Below are 19,321 nucleotides of genomic sequence, written 5' to 3'. Positions count from 1 at the left end.
CTTGTATTTTTGATATTATTATTATTTATTTTGTGGTGTATCAAAGAGAGAGTTAAATTTACCAACACAAATGTGCAGAAGCTGCAGAGTATAAGGAGGAAGAAGAAGCACTCAATAAGTCAACGAAACAAATTGTCCAAGTTTAAACTCAAATGTCATGTATTAATTTATGTACTCAGTCATTTATATTATATATACCAAATAGTTGACTAGATAATTTGTATAAATGTGGAAAAAAAAAATGAAAGTGACTCGACTGTTTTAAATTTTTTTTTCCGGGAGTGACTATAAATTAAAAAAAAAAATATATATAGAGCTTTTATTTATTCATCAAATTAAAACATAAAAATTGTTTTTATAATATTTAGGCTATCAACAATTAAAAATTATTAAATATTGAGAGTATATTTATATCAAGTCACGTGCATTAAATTACTGAAATTTTAACTTGACACACGGTACAACCCCTAAACCAAAAGTCACATAATTAGTTGCACTTAAAAACCAGAATTTAACACACGTAATTGTCTTAAAAAAAAAAAATAATATTTAACATAAATAGATTAATTTCTTTATTTAATTTCTCCGTAGAAATTATTATGTTTTAGTTGAGCAACAATTGTTTATTTAAATTTAATAACAACAATCATTCAGAGTAATTCATTTGATAATATCTTTGATGAGACTATCACTCGAAGAGGATATAGGATATTGAGACAATATAAACAATAACCAAAAAATTTTGTACTTTATATAAAGTAAATATAACAATAAAAATTTAGAAAAAAAAAAAAAAAAAACCACTTCCGTCACGAATCACCACAATTGTAAATATATATTTTTAGTTTTTTTTTTGTCATTTCTAGGAGAATTGTTATAATCTATACCACAATATCTTTTGTTACATATTACATTTTGTTTTTTTTTTTTTTTTTATTTTCATTCCGCAAATTTCCGGCTACTCATTGCTTCATAGTTTCGTTTATAAGTAATTGTCTATCAATTTTTTTTTTTTTTCCTTTTTTATATATGAATGAAAATAAAATTGTTAACTGAGAATAACTGCGGTATATAACAATTTAGATTTTAGTATATATTCGTTAAAATGTATCGTAACCAGTTGGCGTTTTTAGCTTGGGGCCTTGGTAGGGGGTGAAAATTGGTATGAGGAAATATACGCCCACAGAAAGGCCACAAAAGATATACATCCGACAACACAGTAGCCATACTCAAAAATCGATTTGTAAACCATCGTTTTACAAATTATACCTTTTGAAAATTGAATTGTTATTTGTTCCTGATGAATATGAATATATATAGAATTACATTTATATTCAACCACAAAGTTTTTCAAAATAATCAAAAACAAAATCCATGTAACAATCAAATACTTCTCTTGATACAAATTTTTCATCTAATTTATTTTTTTTTTTGTAGTAAAATTTATAACACGAGCACATTGGCGCGCTACGCGCGCCTGTATCTATACCTTCTAAAAGGTTCATTGTTCATTGATTTTATAAACACAAGTATTGTCATAAAAAAAAAAAAGAATAAATAAATTGACGAAAAATTTTTTAAATTTATTTATTTACACATAAATCACACATAATTCACACGTAATTTTTAGTCTAATAACATCAAGATTGAATGTTTACTGAAAAAGTTGTGCTACCTTAATATGTCAATTTTAAAAAAAAATATAAAAAATATTTAAAAAAATTTTCTTTCAAATTTATTTCTTCACACAGAAAAAACACATAATTCGCACAAAATTTTAAGCCCAATTGCATCGAGATCCGATGATTATTGAGAAAGTTGTGCTAGCTTAATATTTGAATTTTTAAAAAAAAATGTAAAAAATAAAAAAAAAATTTTCTTTCAAATTTATTTCTTCACACATAAAAAACACATAATTCGCACAAAATTTCAAGCCCAATTGCATCAAGATCTAATAATTAATAAAAAAGTTGTGCTAGCTTAATATGTCAATTTTAAAAAAAATATTTAAAAAAATTTTCTTTCAAATTTATTTCTTCACACATAAAAAACACATAATTCGCACAAAATTTTAAGCCCAATTGCATCGAGATCCGATGATTATTGAGAAAGTTGTGCTAGCTTAATATTTGAATTTTTTTAAAAAAATATAAAAAATAAAAAAAAAAATTTTCTTTCAAATTTATTTCTTCACACATAAAAAACACATAATTCGCACAAAATTTCAAGCCCAATTGCATCAAGATCTAATAATTAATAAAAAAGTTGTGCTAGCTTAATATGTCAATTTTTTTAAAAAATATAGAAAATATGTAAAAAATAAAAAAAAAATTTTCTTTCAAATTACTTCTTCACACATAAAAAACACATAATTCGCACAAAATTTTAAGCCCAATTGCATCGAGATCCGATGATTATTGAAAAAGTTGTGCTAGCTTAATATTTGAATTTTAAAAAAAAATTTAAAAAATAAAAAAAAAATTTTCTTTCAAATTTATTTCTTCACACATGAAAAACACATAATTCGCACAAAATTTTAAGCCCAATTGCATTGAGATCCGATGATTATTAAAAAAGTTGTGCTAGCTTAATATTGGAATTTTTTAAAAAAATGTAAAAAATAAAAAAAAAATTTTCTTTAAAATTTATTTTTCCACACATAAAAAACACATAATTCGCACGAAATTTTAAGCCCAATTACATCGAGATCCGATGATTATTAAAAAAGTTGTGCTAGCTTAATATGTCAATTTAAAAAAAAAAAATATCAAAAAAAATTTTGTTTACTCGCTTTTTTTTGTTGTTTTTTCGTTGCTAACGAAATAAATAAAAAAATAATAGAAAAAGGCAAACAGAAAGAAATTTGTATGAGAGTAAGTGAGAAAAAAACAATGACCAATCAAATGTCCGGAAGACCGATGATGTTTGTCCTTTTTATATTAGGATTTGCAAATAACTCATCGAACGAAAATGATTAAAATTATGTTTTTATTTAGAAAATTTAATTTTTAATTAATTCTGTTCGATGGAAATTTTTTTTTTTTCTACAATAAATCATCTAAAAATTCAATGAAATTTTCAATCAAAATTTTGGCAAATTCAATTTAAAGTAAATTAGACAAAAATCGATTGAAAATAATTTTTAAAATAAAAAAAAATGTAACAAGAATTGAATTATTATTTGAAAATATAATTTCAATTTTTTAAAAATTCTGTCAAGTCAATTCAATTTAATAAAACAAAAATTAATTTAAAAAATAATTTTTTAAATAAAGAAAATAGGAAAAATTATTTCTTATCGAAGCTTGGGAATAAATTTTTCATTTTACTTTTTACTATTTAAAAAAAGAGGATTTAAAAAATCAGTAAAAAATTGATGCCAATCAGTAATATACAGAGTCGTTCTGTATATTATGAGATTTGTAATAGTGTGACACCCATTTGTTACAGTTTAAATTTGCTGACATCACCGACGCCAGGGGCAGTTTGATGTTTGACTCAAGATTGCCTTGATAATTAGGCATATTTAAACTCAAGCTAACCTTTATTTTTACTTAAAAAAGATTTAAATAAAAAAAAAGAAAAGATATTAAGATATATAGATTATTTTACTCGAGACGAATAGACGATGTCTCTAAGATAATACACTATACAATCTTACAGACTTGCCTACTGTTCTTTTTTTTTTTTTATATATGCCCGCAAGTACAAAGCTAAAAGGTTATAGAAAAAATAAATTTATGTGTATATATTTAATAGCTTTCTATTAGCAATGATAAAAATCATTAGAAAAAAAAAAGAAAAAAAAAAAAAGAACAGTATGTATACATTAAAAATTTTATTCATCAAATTTAATTCCATTAAAAAATTATAAACAATATAATTAATATAAGATAAGTCGAAAAAAAAAAATTAAAAATTTCGAAATTTATCATTTTTTAATTGTCGAAATAAGTTTAGATATTTAATGTAATTTAAATGTTGAAATTTAATTTTTTAATTTTTATTTTTTTTGATATTTAATTTAACACTCTACTCAATTTTTAAAATTTATTTTTCATTTATATTTTTATTCCTGCTAATTTTTAGAATTAAATAAAAAAATTACCATATATTTTAAGCATTGATTATTAACTCTATTGAAATAAATATATTTATATTTCCAATAAAATAGAAAATGACTCTAGTTTGCCTAGTAAAATTTATTTGTTCAACATAAAAATATATATACACAGAAGAAAACATTATTTTGTTGGGTCGAGTGAACACGAGATCGTTTGGTCAACAATGATCTAAAAGATATTGAGATTGAATCCTAAAAAATATATATTCAATTGACAATCGAAAAGCAACTAAAAGAGCAACTACTCATGCTGAGTAGAAATTCAAAACTGTTTGCAAATCCAAGCACAATAAATATAAAAGAAAATAAAAATTGTCAAGAAAAAAAAGAAAGAAAGAATGTATAAGAATTGATTGATCTTGGTCGGTGGTTTTTTCATTTATTTATCCTGAATGGATATATATTATTGAAATAGAGTAGCAACTTTTATGCTGCAGCTGCCCAAGTACACCGATCAGACTAAAAAGATAAGTCTAATTTTCTTGGACTACTTTATGGCATTCAAGCGACAAAATCCGCTCCAATTTTTTTCTTATTTTTCTTTCATTTTTTTTTTTTTTTTCGTTATTGTCTCTTTTACTATTTATATATTTATTTACTTGTTATTATGATTTGAACTTGTTCAAGTATATTGGCATGCATCACGCGTATTATTATATTTTTATTTATTTATATAAATGTGTATTTTAATCTTCACCTCAAAAAAAGAAACAAAATCATTGTCATACAGATTTACCACCCGCCAATGTTTACCGGATTAAATGGTATTAACATTATATATGAGACAAGGTTATAGATGAAAAATATAAATATCTTTACTGATGCTCACAACGGGATACGTGTCATTTGCGATTCAATGCATTTTCATATATTTATATATATATTTACAATAATAATGTTAACATCATTCACACATTGTTGAGGATCAACAAGATTCCTTTTTTCTTTTTTTTTTTTCATTCTTTTATTTTTTATATATATTTTTTTTTATTATTTTCTTTTTTCAAGTGCTTGACAACGTTGGGAAAAACATTCACAGCAGGATAATGGGAAAATTATTTGATATTTATATTTATATTGTGATTGTCGTGTGGCAAACAACAAATAGACAAAAAAAAAATAAACAAATAAAATATGAGAGATATATCACAGATAATTGAAAAAATTTTATTATAAAAATATTAAATTATTAAATTTAATTGGTATTTTATTATTAAATTCATTACCAGCAATAAGAAAATATTTAAAAAAAAAAAAAACCAATTAGAGAACAACAAAAATATTTGCCAAATTTGTTATTGAATTTTAATTAATTAAAAAAAATTGACGAAAAAAATATTCATATTGTATAATTTATAAAAATATTAAAGATTTTAAATTATATTTACTAAAAAAAAAGTTAAATTAACATTTAAAATATAATTTATCTTTAAAAAAACTAAATAAAATTTTCTTAAAAAAAAAAACACTAAAAATACTTGTTGAAATTTCTACTTCAATATAAAATAATTTGAAAAAAATTTCACCATAAAATATAAATTTTGTAAAATACTAAATAATAATATTTCATTAAAATATATTTTTAAATTAATTTAAAAAAAAAAAAATCTAAATGCACTTGGCGACTGTTTATAATTTTTTTTTTTTTAAACGAGACCCTGATAAATACACACAAAAGCACAAAATTAAATTTTCATCTCCCTTAGATTCTCTGGTAATATTAACACGAGAGACAAGTTCAACGGGGCGAGAATATTTATATACATATATATTGTTTGGGAAAATCAGTGAGATAGAAAGAGAGAAAGAGAAAAAGAGCGAGCAAGTAGGGAGGAACGTGCTGATGTAGTTTTATATACATATATAAATGATGAGGGACGAGGAACAAGGGGATACTTTGAATAAAACACGATAAAGAAAGGTCGCTTTTATCCAATGGCGTTTAGCGGTACGTTAACTATCATTCGGTTATCGCCCTGGGGCCAATTTTCGACTAACCCAGTGTTTACCAATGCCCATAGCAGTGTTGAATATAAACTGATGATGGGACCCTTTTTTTTTTGCCATATATATATTATACATGTAGCCCATACCACACAAATTTATATTGTATATTTTTAATATATTCTATATAAAGGGTGGCTTTTTGACTATTTTTATATTTTTTTCTTTTTATCTTATTTTTCTTAAATTTGTTACCACAAATATTAAATTTATTATGATAATTTTTTTTTTCTTGATTATCTTGTGATTGATAAAAAAATATGAAAAAAAACAATATAGTAAAGAATTTATTTATAGTTAAAAATAGAATATAATTTGATGAAAATTAGAGTAAAATATTCATCATGAATTTTATATTTTTATAAATTTAGCTTTTTGACATGATTTCATTGATCCAGCTAATATAATGACTAACACGTGTATAAACAGATGATATTTCACTATCACCACATGGATAAAGACCCCAAGAAACAATTCCAATTTGTTCGTGTTCAAATGAATGTAGTTGTCGAGTAAGTGGACTACCAGAGTCACCGATACATGTTGAAATAATATTATTTATAGATCCGGTACATAATTGAGTATGAAAAACTTCCAAATTTACCACTTGCTTCATAATATTTTTGCATACATCATAAGGGTTGTGAGTAGTGACATGAAAATACACAAAATAAACTTCATCATGTTGACGATGTTGATGATAAAACTAATCTTAATTTTTTATCTGTGTTATCTAATCTAGCTACTTTTTACTATGGTTCTTTTAAATTAATTTTCATTTATCATTCATCAACTTGTTTGAAGTGTATATTCTTTTAAACTATCCCGATCAGTTAAATGATCATCCAAAAAATTTAATAACTGATATTTGGTGAATTGTATCGATTAAGTATTAGAAAAAATTATATTGACAGATAATTTTACATCAGATATGATACAAGGAAGTGCTAAAAAAAAATATACGTAAAATAAAAAACATGATTTGATCAGATTAAATAATTATTTTATTACTTAAGCAATAACAAAATTTTTTTTTATTAAATAACATCAATACGTGAATCATTTTATATTTGAACGAAAATTGATAATATACCTTCAAATTTTTATTTAATGTATATTCTATTATTTTAAATATTTTTTAAACTCCTGTTGAAAATATTTAAAAATAAATAATATTTAATTGTCAAATAATTTCATATAAAATATCATAGCAAACGTAAAAAATTATTTGTTAAACTTCATTCAACTATTCAAGTAAATATAAAACAACAATTGACTAAAAAAAAAATTAATGACAATATGTAATTTAATGAATTAATAAAAAAATTGAATTTTATATAAAACAATGATTTAAAATAGTTGAAAAATTACCGAAAAAAAAAATAAAGTATTTACATAAATTTAGTTTCTTGACATGATTTGATTGATCCAGCCAACATAATGACTAACACGTGTATAAACAGATGATATTTTACTGATGCTACATGGATAAAGACCCCATGAAACAATTCCAACTTGTTCCAATGTATCAGAATTTTGTTGAGTAAGTGGACTACCAGAATCACCAATACACGTTGAAATACTAGTACTAGATTCAGTACATAATTGAGTTTTAAATATTTCCAAACGTGCACCCATTTTTTTCATTGAATTTTTACATTCATCGTAAGAAGTAATTGAAACTGAATCATAATGTAACTTGTTTGGCATATTTACAATATCAGTTTTTGAAGTTGAACCCCAGCCACTGATGGTTCCTGAACCACTGAGGCTGGCATTTACGCTTGGAAGAGAAATTGCTTTAACATACCCATCAAAAACAAGTGGATCATTTAGTTTAAGAAGAGCAATATCATGTTGTGCATTTAATCTGTAAATAAACAACTTAGTATAAATAACTTTTGAAAAATATATGATAATTGATTGTTTGATTTAATAATTACCCTGGATAAGAAGAATGAATATGTATACTACTGACGAAGCGGCTTTGTCGATAAGGTTCAGATATTGCAGAGAGATCATGTGCTCCAGCAAGAACTTTGACTTGGCTTGATAATGTTGATGGAATTCCATAGACACAATAAGCAGCAGTTAGTATCCAGCTTTCGTTAATTATTGAACCACCACAATATGGTCTGATCTCTAATTGATCTGGCACACCCCAGACGTTTGATCGAGAGAGTTCTACTTGATGTGGAAATTGACCTTCACTTGCTGTATAAGCATTGATAATACGGTTGTTCAATCCATAGCTAAAAACTGTTTACAATCATATAAAAAATAATAGAAAATTTATTAGAAATCATTAGAGTATTATATTGTATGAGTCTTTTCAATTGTTAAGCTCACCTTGGGTTGTGAGTAGTGACACAAAAATGAACTGGATGAACATCATCATGTTGACTGATAAATTTCAACACTGATTTGTGTCTTTTTATAATTTTTTTTTTATTTATAAATATTTATAATTTTGATGATAAAATTAATCTTGATAATAAATATACGAGTTAACTATTTAATTAATCGTATAGATTTATATCTGTATTATCTTTTCTAGGTATTTGTATACTTTCTTTTTAATTTTTTTTTTTATCATCATTTTTTAAGTGTTTATTCTTTTGAAGTAACCCAAACAATGATCATATGAAAAAATCTAATAACTGATATACTTTATATGTATTATCTATTTGGTAATTCGGAGTATTAATTAAATATCAAAAAAATATTATTATTAATTAAGAAACATCAGATATGATACTAAGAAGTATACTAAAAAAATGTAGAGCAAAAAAACACAGTTAAATTAGATTAGATAATAATTTTATTAGTTAAGCAACGAAATTTTTCCTTTATCAAATAACATCAATACCTGAATCATTTTATATTTTAACAAAATTGATAATTCCCCTTTAAATTTTAATTATATGTATATTTTTTTGAATAGTTTTTAACCTTCTGTTAGAAATACCTATTTGAAAATAAATAAAAATAATTTTCATAATAAAAAAATTTAATTGTCAAATTAGTATTATTTGTAACTATAGCGCTCGTAAGGAAATCGAGAGAGAAGCCTCGAGTCAACCCCCACGAAAAAATATATCCTGAATATATTGCTATTCGGATATATCTTGGGTACATCTTGAATATATCCAGGAATGCAGCGATACTAGTATATTCTCAAAAAAATTCCAGGATATATCTGATTAGCGTTTTCATGGAGGAAAGCTGAGAGTGTCGCAGATAGCACGAGAAAACTACCCAAATGCGCCACGAGTCTATCTATATACAACAGCGTTACGAATGAGCCAAAATACGTAACGCTGAACGGTGTCGATATTTCTCCAACACAATACGTAACTAGTGCAAAATATAATTTCTGAGGGCCAATCGCATAACTAGCAAAATAATTCGAGCCAAATTCGTATAACAAATGTTGTATATAATTTTATATTTAATATCATAAAAAACGTCAGAAATTATTTGTTAAATTTTATTAAAGTATACAACTAAAGTATGAACAACAATCAACTTAAGAAAAAATTAATGACAATATGTAATTTAATGAATAATATAATTTATTTTATAATTAATAAAAATTTATTTATGATTTAAAATTTAGTTTATTGACATGATTTCATTGATCCAGCCAACGTAATGACTGACACGTGTATAAACAGATGATATTTTACTGATGCCACAGGGATAAAGACCCCATGAAACAATTCCAACTTGTTCCCATGTACCAGAATTTTGTTGAATAAGTGGACTACCAGAGTCACCAATGCACGTTGAAATACTAGTACTCAAGCTAGTTCCAGTACATAATTGAGTATTAAATATTTCCAAATGTGCTCCCATTTGTTTCATTGTATTTTTACATGCATCATAAGAAGCAATTACCACTGTCTCATAACGCAAAGTACCAGGCATACTAAAACTATCAGTTGTTGAAGTTGAACCCCAACCACTGATTTGTGCATCACCACTATAACTTGCATTTGAGTTTGAAAGAGAAATTGCTTTAACATATCCATCAAAAACAAGTGGTTCATTTAATTTAAGAAGAGCAATATCATGTTGTGCATTTAAACTGTAAATAAACAACTTAGTATAAACAACTTGAAAAATATAATATGTAGTTAATTGTTTGATTTAATAATAATTACCCTGGATAAGAAGAATGAATATGTATACTACTGACATAACGACTTTGTCGATCAGATTCAGTGGTTTCAGTGAGATCATGTGCTCCAGCAAGAACTTTAATTTGACTTGATAATGTTGATGGAATCCCATAGACACAATAAGCAGCAGTTAGTACCCAGCTTTCGTTAATAATTGAACCACCACAATATGCACGTTGTTCCAATTGATCTGGCACACCCCAAACATTTGATCGAGACAATTCTACCTGATGTGGAAATTGACCTTTACTTGCCATGTAAGAATTGGTAATACGGCTATTCAATCCATCGCTGAAAACTGTTTAGAATTGTACAAAAAAAAATAGAACCCATTAGTGTTATATTGTATTATTTATTTTTTTTTTTTTCAATTGTTAAGCTTATACCTTGGGTTGTAAGTAGTGACACAAAAATAAACTGGATGAACATCATCATGTTGACTGATAAATTTTAACACTGATTTATGTCTTTTTATAATTTTTTTATTTATAAATATAACATGTAATTTTGATGATAAAATTTATATCTTAAATGTTTATCTGTTTTATCTTTTCTGGGTATTTATATACATTTTTTTTTTTTCATTATTTTATCATTTTTTAAGTGTTTATTTTTCTACATTTTAAGTATCCAAAACAATTCAATGATCACGTGAAAAAATCTAATAACTGATATACTTTATATATATTTATTTATTTAGTAAGTCGGTGTATTGAATAAATAACAAAAAAATATTATTATTAATTGAAAAACATCAGATATGATACTAAGAAGTACTGAAGCAATATGTAGCATAAAAAACACGGTCAAATTAGATTAGATAATATTTTTGTTAGTTAACAATAAAATTTATTTTATAAAATAACATCAAAATGTAAATTACCTGCATCCTGTTTTTATATTTGAATAAAAATTGATAGTAGGTATTTTTTTTCATGATGATTTTTAATACCCTCTTCAAAATTGACTAATTATTTTTTTTTTAAATTTTTTAAAAGATTTTTTTGTTGTTTAAATTTTGTTTGATTTATAAAAAAAAACAGAACAGTTATTTTGCAAAGATTATTATTTTTAAATTTAATTTTAACAAACAGGATTTTGATTTAAAAAAAAAAAAACATGCAGATGGGAACATGACAATTTTAAACATCCTGCTGAGTGCATATGCCTTGATATACAGACGAACGGGTATACGATAGGCGTCGTTTGTGATTTTTGATCCAACTTGCGAGCACACATTTATCTCTGTTGGATACTTTTGTTGTTGAATTTTGCAAGTATAACCTACCCTTTGGTCCTCACCATGTGTGCCCTCTCTTGACATATTTCTTTCTTTCTTTCTTCATATCCCTTATATATATTTTAGTCAATATTAATCTTGATTTTGTTTTGTATTTTTCGTGTTGCGTCATATGTGTCATTTTCAAAATGTAATTTATATATATAAACCTAATAATAACACATCTATATATAATTATATGTATTCAATAGAAATACATTTTTTTTTTTTTTTAAATTAATATTTTAGACATGTTATACTTTATTGTCTGACATGACATTGGCTTTTTCTACTTTTTTTTTTTTTTTTTCACTTTTCCTCTTCTTTCACTAAATGTATACGAAAATAAAGAAAAAAAAAATAATTAAATTAATTATATCTTTGCAATTGAGACAACAAATTGTCATTTCTAATTTTAAAATTTTTTATTTTATTTTTTAAATAAAGATAAAAAAAATAGTCTAAAAATTTCTGGAGATGGCTTTTTTATTTTTTTATTTTTACAAGTTTTTTAGAAAATTGAAATTTATTTATTCATAAAAATTAAATTTTCAATCATCCTCAAACTATTTTACTCAATTTTAAGCATAAATAATTTTTATTTTTTTTATTATTAATTAAACAATTTAAAAAACCTAAAATAAAAAAAATTCAGTTTATTAATTTATTATAAATTTTTGTATACAAAAAATAAATTTAATTATTAATCAATATATAAATAATAATTTTCAATATATATATATATTGGCGGAATTGATTAATTTTCATTGTCACTCGGATGTAACAATAATGTATAAACATAAACTAGCTTGTACCTGATAAATGTTGAATAATAATAATTATAAATGAACAAGTAATAGGCTATTAATGTAGATAAATGTTGAATATTATAATAACAAGGTTTTGTCGATAATCAGCAGACAAGGCCTCCTACGAGGGCTAATGAATTTTCCCTCCCCAGCGTGTGGTCACGTTAATTTGCTTGCAACCAGCAGAGTACCATAGCAATATACAATTAACTCGTCTCGTCCTGTTTGCTTATCATAAAATAATAATATTCATAATATACTTCATGGTCATGTCATCTCCGCTAATCTAAATTCTTCATCATTTTAATATTATAAAATAATAAATAAACAAATTATTTTATTTTTATTTTCAAAATTGCTTATTCACATAAATAAATTTTTGATAGACGTGTGCTTGCAAAAGAAAATTTATTATTCCTTCGTACATACATGCAATTTTCTTGACTTTATAAAGAAATTTCATGTCAAAAAAATAAAAAAATATAGATATGTATAGTCCGGATGCATATACATAGATGAAAAATGGCGTGGCACCAACGACGCGGTTTATAAATCCATTCATCGTTGTGTGTAGTGCTGCTATTCAAGTATAAAAAAAAAATGAAAAAAAGAGGAATGAGTGGCTGATGGGTATGGGGTATGTATGAGGATGGTAAGGGAATTGAAGGGAAAGGTAAAAGGTATATAGATGGGGAGGAAACCCTCTACTATTCCATACACCAAGCTCAGCCATGTTTGCGGGTTTATAAATTGGTTTCAGCGCTCGGGATTTTTCTATTAGGATAAAATTGGTTCTTTCAACCACCACCCAGGCCCAGAGGCGCACTTTATCGCATTCACCATATATCTATATGCGTATATACATCCCTTAAAAAAGGATAAAATAAAAAAAAAATATCAAATTTTTTATCTCACTCTGCTTCACATGTTTTATCAACAAATTCATTGACAAAAGCTCTCTGATTTTATTTTTTGTTAGTTTGAATATATAATACTGCAGCATGCTTTTTTTCTTTTGAATTTTTTTTTTTTTTTGTTAATAAATTATATATAAATGGATAGGAGATATTGTATTGGGAAAATGCAAGAGAGGAAAATATTATTGGTCGCATGCCATAAAGACAATGAGATAAAAAAAAGATAACGAATCAAGTGGAGCTTTACTTGTGGCAGTGGCAGCAGCAGCAGTTCGAAAGTCGATATTTCCGTCACCAATGTTATCATTGTTGCTTTCTATATAAATTCCGCACAGTGTCAAAATAAAATTACCTATCAAAGTGTCAGCTAAGACTCTAAATGTATTTTTTTTTTTTTCATTTCATTTATTCATTGTTGAAATTTTTCTTCATCATCATCATCTTGACTAATTTTTATATAATATACTTGCTGATAGATGATTTTTTTTTTCTCGTTCACATCAGCAATTTTATGCTAGCACATTCAACTTATTTTATCAGATTAAATTCACCTCGCTCAGGAGCAGCAGGGGGGTCACGAGGGAGACTGTATATAAAAATTCTTTTTGTATTGCCATATGTGCAATTTATATTATATTTTTTTTTTTTTATTTATTTCTTTATTCAATATATGTATATATATATGAAAACAAAAAAAAAATATTAGTTGCTATTTAATCATCAATTGTCGAGTAATTGTCAATTTGAAAAAAAAAAAAAAAAAATAGAAAAAAACGTGGAGGGAAATTATGTAGTAACGAGTTTAAAAAAATAAAATAAAAAAAAAATAGATATAGAGTGGTTGAAGAAGGGGAAAGTGAGGTGAATGTGTTATTAAAATTTCATTATATGACTACAATGAAAAAACATGAACCCACTGGTTGTTGATCGTCGCTTTTTCAATTTTCGTTTTTGCCGAAGCATGTGACCCCTCATGTGACCCGAAAGTAATAAACTTGCAATGTGTACATTTTTTTTTTTTTTTGATTTTTTTTTTTTTTGTTATTTTTTATATTTCCGGAATTGAAAATTGACCACTACAATTTCCAGAATTTAAAACCATTATTTTACATGATAATGAAAAATAATTAAAAATATAATTTTTCAATTTATTTATTCACAGTAAAAATGATTTCTATGAAAATTGAAAAAACAAAAAAAAAAAAAAACTCGTTGATTTTATCATGAGTAAAAAAAAAACATATAAATTGAAATATAATTGAATGATAAAAAAAAAAAAAAAATGAGTTAAATTAAAAATAATACAAGGAGAAAAATAATGTCAAATTGTATATTTATTATAGAGAGAAATGGTCATTTGGCTTGACTTCATAAGTCATTAGAATCAGCCCTGTCTCCGGGCCGTTTATCACAAGAAGAACCCACTGTATATAAACGAAACATTCAAGGGTGCCTAACCAAATTACATCAATCCCATTTCACATCATTTTGACATGGCAATTCAATTGGGTTTAACGCGCAACTGTTGTATTTTATGTATGATGGCTTTGTACATCATCATCATCATCATCATCATTTCACATACATAAATATATTATACATTTACAATTATATATTTTTTTTCATATAGGCAAAAAATTTTAGACATCAAACTGTCATTTGCTATTTTGCAAGACATGTGTGTATTTATATTTTATTTTTTTTTATATAAAAATTTCTTGGAGAAATCAAATAAGGGTAAAAATATTTTTGTGCTTCTTCTACATACAATACGAGTCTGCGCAACCCTCGTTTATAACTTGAACTTTTCTGTCTTTTTTTTTTCTTTTTACTTTTTTCTTATCGAAAATAAGTCGTTAGACGTTCTTTCATCTACAAACGAGTTTTGCGCTGCCGTTATATAGACTGTCGTTTCCCAGACTCCGCACTTTTCTATTATTATCCTCATTTTTCTCAATTTATTCATTGTGCTTTTTTTTTTTTTGCATCAACAAAGAATTAATTAATTTTGATAAAATAATTTTTTCAATTACGTCAAATTAAATTGTAGTTTATTTATTTTTCATTTTGTAGTTTAGCGAGGGTGCCCTGGTGGAAATATTTCTCCGTTTTTTTTTTAACTTTCTCCGTCTTTTTTCCAACATTCTCCGTCTTTTTTCCAACTTTTTCCACCAAAAATTATACATATATATAAGTATAACTTTAGTCCACTATATTATATACATATAAAATAATTTGATATATATTATATATTATATTGATATATTTGATATATTATAATATTCGTTCGACTTCTTCATGACCACTTGCATTGTGCAATAATTGCCTCACTTCCAAGTAGTACTTTGACCACTTCTAACAGCTTCTTCATCACCATCCGAACTAGTAATCGTTAGTGGTGTCGACCCATTATGTAATGCATAAAACCATAGGATTATGCAACTGCCCCTTTTTCTAATAGTATGGTGACAATATTTTGACGACCATATTTTTGTGCCAATGGCAATGATGTATCACCAGACCACGTTTTTAAATGTATATTGGCATTAAAAGCCAATAGTGCTTCGACTGCTCTAATATTTCCAGTTTTGGAGGCAAATATTAATGGTGTTGTGCCAAAATGTATTTTGGCATTGACCTTGGCACCATGCTTCAGCAACAATTGCACGATAGAGTATTGCCGTCATCAATGGCGTCCTATTGAATTATTGAAATCATTGATAATCAAGCAGAAGTTCAACAACTTTCGATTGGCCCCTCGAAACTGCAAACGTCAATGCCGTCGAACCATGATATGACGCATTAACATTTGCACCACGTTCTAATGCCAAGAGAGCAACTTCTAAATTTCCATCTTTTGCTGCTACTATCAGTAACTAAAATAAAAAAAAAAAAAGAACAAATCAGAAAAAGAACAAACAAATAATAAAAAGAACAAAAAAGAAAAAGAATAAATTTTGGAGGAAACTTGATACTAAAATTTCAGAATATTATTTTGCAATATACATACAGTTGTCATGTTTTAGTAATTATAACAACAATACAATTGATAAATATATATTAATTGGAATACTTCGCGCTATGTAACAATTAATAATAAGTAATTTTTTTTTGGAAAAATTGAAAATTGAAGAAGATAAAAAAAATTCAGAAAAATGACGGAGAAATTTCGGAGAAATTTTTGGTTTGATAACTGGTGCACAAATTTCTACACCATTTTTCTAACCATGGGTCATTTTCGTAAATAGGTTGAAAAAGTTGGAAAAAAGACGGAGAAATATTTCGACCAGGGTATATTTACACACAGTATGAAAATAAAATGTTCTATTTTTCATCATCATTTTTAATTTATAATTACTTTAAATTTTGATTTGTTATTTTTATATTATTTTATTCAAACAAACTTTAAATCCGAGTTTTAAAAATTATAATTGTATATTTTTTTTTTTTTATTGAATTGTAAAGTTTTAGGATTTGAACTGACATTTGTAAAAAATTAAATGTTCGTTTTCAAATGTCAAACTAAAATTTCATTCAAACAAAAAAATAAATTATTTAATAAAAAATAAATATTCATTTAAATCCAATTATTTTTTCGGAATAAAAATTTCACCAATTTAATTTTTTCATTTGTATATTAATCCTTAAAATTTGCGATAAACTCTAAAGCCAATAAAAAAAATTGAGCCTCATTTTGACATATGAAAAATAATTTAATATATAAATTTGATGTTCAAGAAAATGAAATAAAGAAATCAAAATTAAATACATAAAATTCCCTTGACATTAATATACAATACCCGCGTGTCCTGCACAAATAAATATATAATAAACAGGCTGAAAAAAATATATAAAAGCAGACACTGACTGTGAGATTACTTATGCTGACTATACAATGTGGTAAAACCACTTGAAATCCGCTTACCCTCGGTGACATTTTTTACGTAATTATCAATAATTGGAAGGTCTGTGTAAAATTACATACACGATCTATATAACAATGAAATATTTTTATATAAATATAATAAATTGATAATATTCCATTTGATAAATAATTTATATATTTAAATTGTCAAATGAAAGGTCATTGGTGTTAATAAAATTATTATAAATCGAGGTATAATTAAATGATAAGACTAAACACTTCTGAGAGCCAACCAATGATGCTTCTTCTTGATGAGCGTCTTAATCAAATTTCATCAAATTATAAGTAATTATCGGTACTACGTTGTAATTATGTTACAGCAACGTTGATGATGCTGAAAAAAGACATTGGCTCTTTATCGGTAATTTAATTTTTTCTCCGGTGCCGGACGTTTTTGCGCAACTTTATTTTTTTTTTTTTTTCGACAAATATAAATAATCCAATTATTATCAAAATAAAATATATTTCAAAAATCAAATTTTTAATTGAATCAAAGCATGCAAATAAATTTTAAAAGTTTCATAAAAATTTAATTTGTCAAATAAATTGGAGAAATTTATTTATCAAATTTTTTTTTAATAATACAAATTCAAATGACGTATATAACATTCAATTTGTACTTTACATTTGCAATATATTTTTCAATTTACAAATACATATTTTATTATTTTTTATATATTTTTTTTCTTATAAACATGAAAGAAAAATGTATTTGAAGCTTTTGACGAAAACTCGTATATGTACATGCATGTTTCAGAGTGTGTATCCACGTAAACATGTTAAAAAAAAAAAAAAAAAAAATAGGTGAATAAAGGCGGGCGCGTGAACAATTCCATTGTACATGATTTCTTTTGCGGTTGAACGCTTTGAGATACAAGCACAGTAGTTACATTGTTTATTTAAAAAAATATTGAAATATTGTAAACGCCTTTATCGTGATTCTCTTGTTGCAGTTGGCTGGTTGGTTTGTTGGTCGGTTAACACAAAATAGTTATATATAGTTCAAGTTATTTACTAGTAGATGAGACTATTATAAAATAGAACATAAGGATTATAGCAACTTGGACAATTGTTCCTTACACTTGGATATATATTTATTTTTATAATTTTATTTTCTTCTTCTTTTTCTTTTGCTTCTTTTTCTTCTTGACAAGATTGTACCGAGTGCCATATATATATATATATAATATAAATAAAGAAAAAATAAATATATATATAAAAAAATATAAAATAAAAAAAAAAAAACCCCTAGGATAAGTATTTTGACACCCAGAATAATAGGGCAGCATGGGGTGAGCACCCAATTAGGTATCGTCGGGGCGTGAACACGTATCCTGCCGCACCAACGGAAAGATACAAAGTTTATATCTCAAAAACCACTAGAAAAACTATTGAGGGATATGTACCCTACCATTGTCACAATAGACTTGGATCACAGTTTACAAAACATATTTTATTCTCATGCATCTTCATCTCTTTCCATACAACAACAACAAAAAATAAAAAATAATATAAAGTAAATTATTTGTTCTTTCTATTGTAAGCGATCCTTTCGAAACTACAATTTATATACCTAATCCGTTTCTCTAACACACATTGTAATTGTTACTTTTTTTTTTTTTTTTCTTTACACGCGTGTATGAACACACACGTATTATTTACAATTTTATTATGTTTATTTATTTATTTTTTTTTTTGTTTTAATCGAGGGAGTTTTTTTTAATATTTAAATTCAACTTTTGAGTTGCGTTTTATTTTTTATTTCGACTGGTTTTGAAAAATTCTCTTACAAAAACGGTCCGACAGATATTTTTAAAAATTTTCAAGCAATTAGAGGGGAGTTTTAACTATTTAGAAAAAAAATTTCATCATGATCCAATAATTATTTACGGTTTAAAAAATTAAAATCAACTTGCAAATTTTTTTATTTTTTTTATCCAAAAAAGAAGAATGAATAAATAAATATCAAAAATATATGTAAAATAATTATCATTGATAATTTTTAAACTAAATTTAAAGACAAAATAAAATTTTATAAAATTGCTTGAGCTAATTTTAAAAATAATTTATAATAATTTAA

General features: G+C 25.2%; 2 protein-coding genes across 2 annotated transcripts; both read right to left on the bottom strand.

The window, feature by feature from the left end:
- Positions 1-7,528: 7,528 nt before the first annotated feature.
- On the bottom strand, positions 7,529-8,530 carry LOC122851136 (chymotrypsinogen A-like). The gene is made up of 3 exons (XM_044150186.1): positions 8,477-8,530; positions 8,071-8,386; positions 7,529-7,997 (listed from the first exon to the last, which is right to left on the bottom strand). The coding sequence occupies exons 1-3, from the start codon at positions 8,523-8,525 to the stop codon at positions 7,529-7,531; spliced, it is 834 nt and encodes a 277-aa protein (XP_044006121.1). The 5' UTR covers positions 8,526-8,530.
- A 1,212-nt stretch (positions 8,531-9,742) lies between these two features.
- On the bottom strand, positions 9,743-10,754 carry LOC122851135 (trypsin-1-like). The gene is made up of 3 exons (XM_044150185.1): positions 10,698-10,754; positions 10,294-10,609; positions 9,743-10,217 (listed from the first exon to the last, which is right to left on the bottom strand). Exons 1-3 carry the CDS (start codon positions 10,744-10,746, stop codon positions 9,743-9,745), a joined length of 840 nt encoding a protein of 279 aa, XP_044006120.1. The 5' UTR covers positions 10,747-10,754.
- Positions 10,755-19,321: the final 8,567 nt, after the last annotated feature.

Source organism: Aphidius gifuensis, linkage group LG3 (assembly GCF_014905175.1).
Source record: "Aphidius gifuensis isolate YNYX2018 linkage group LG3, ASM1490517v1, whole genome shotgun sequence".
Classification (NCBI taxonomy): Eukaryota; Metazoa; Arthropoda; class Insecta; order Hymenoptera; family Braconidae; genus Aphidius; species Aphidius gifuensis.
This window is presented reverse-complemented; position numbering and strand designations above follow the sequence as displayed.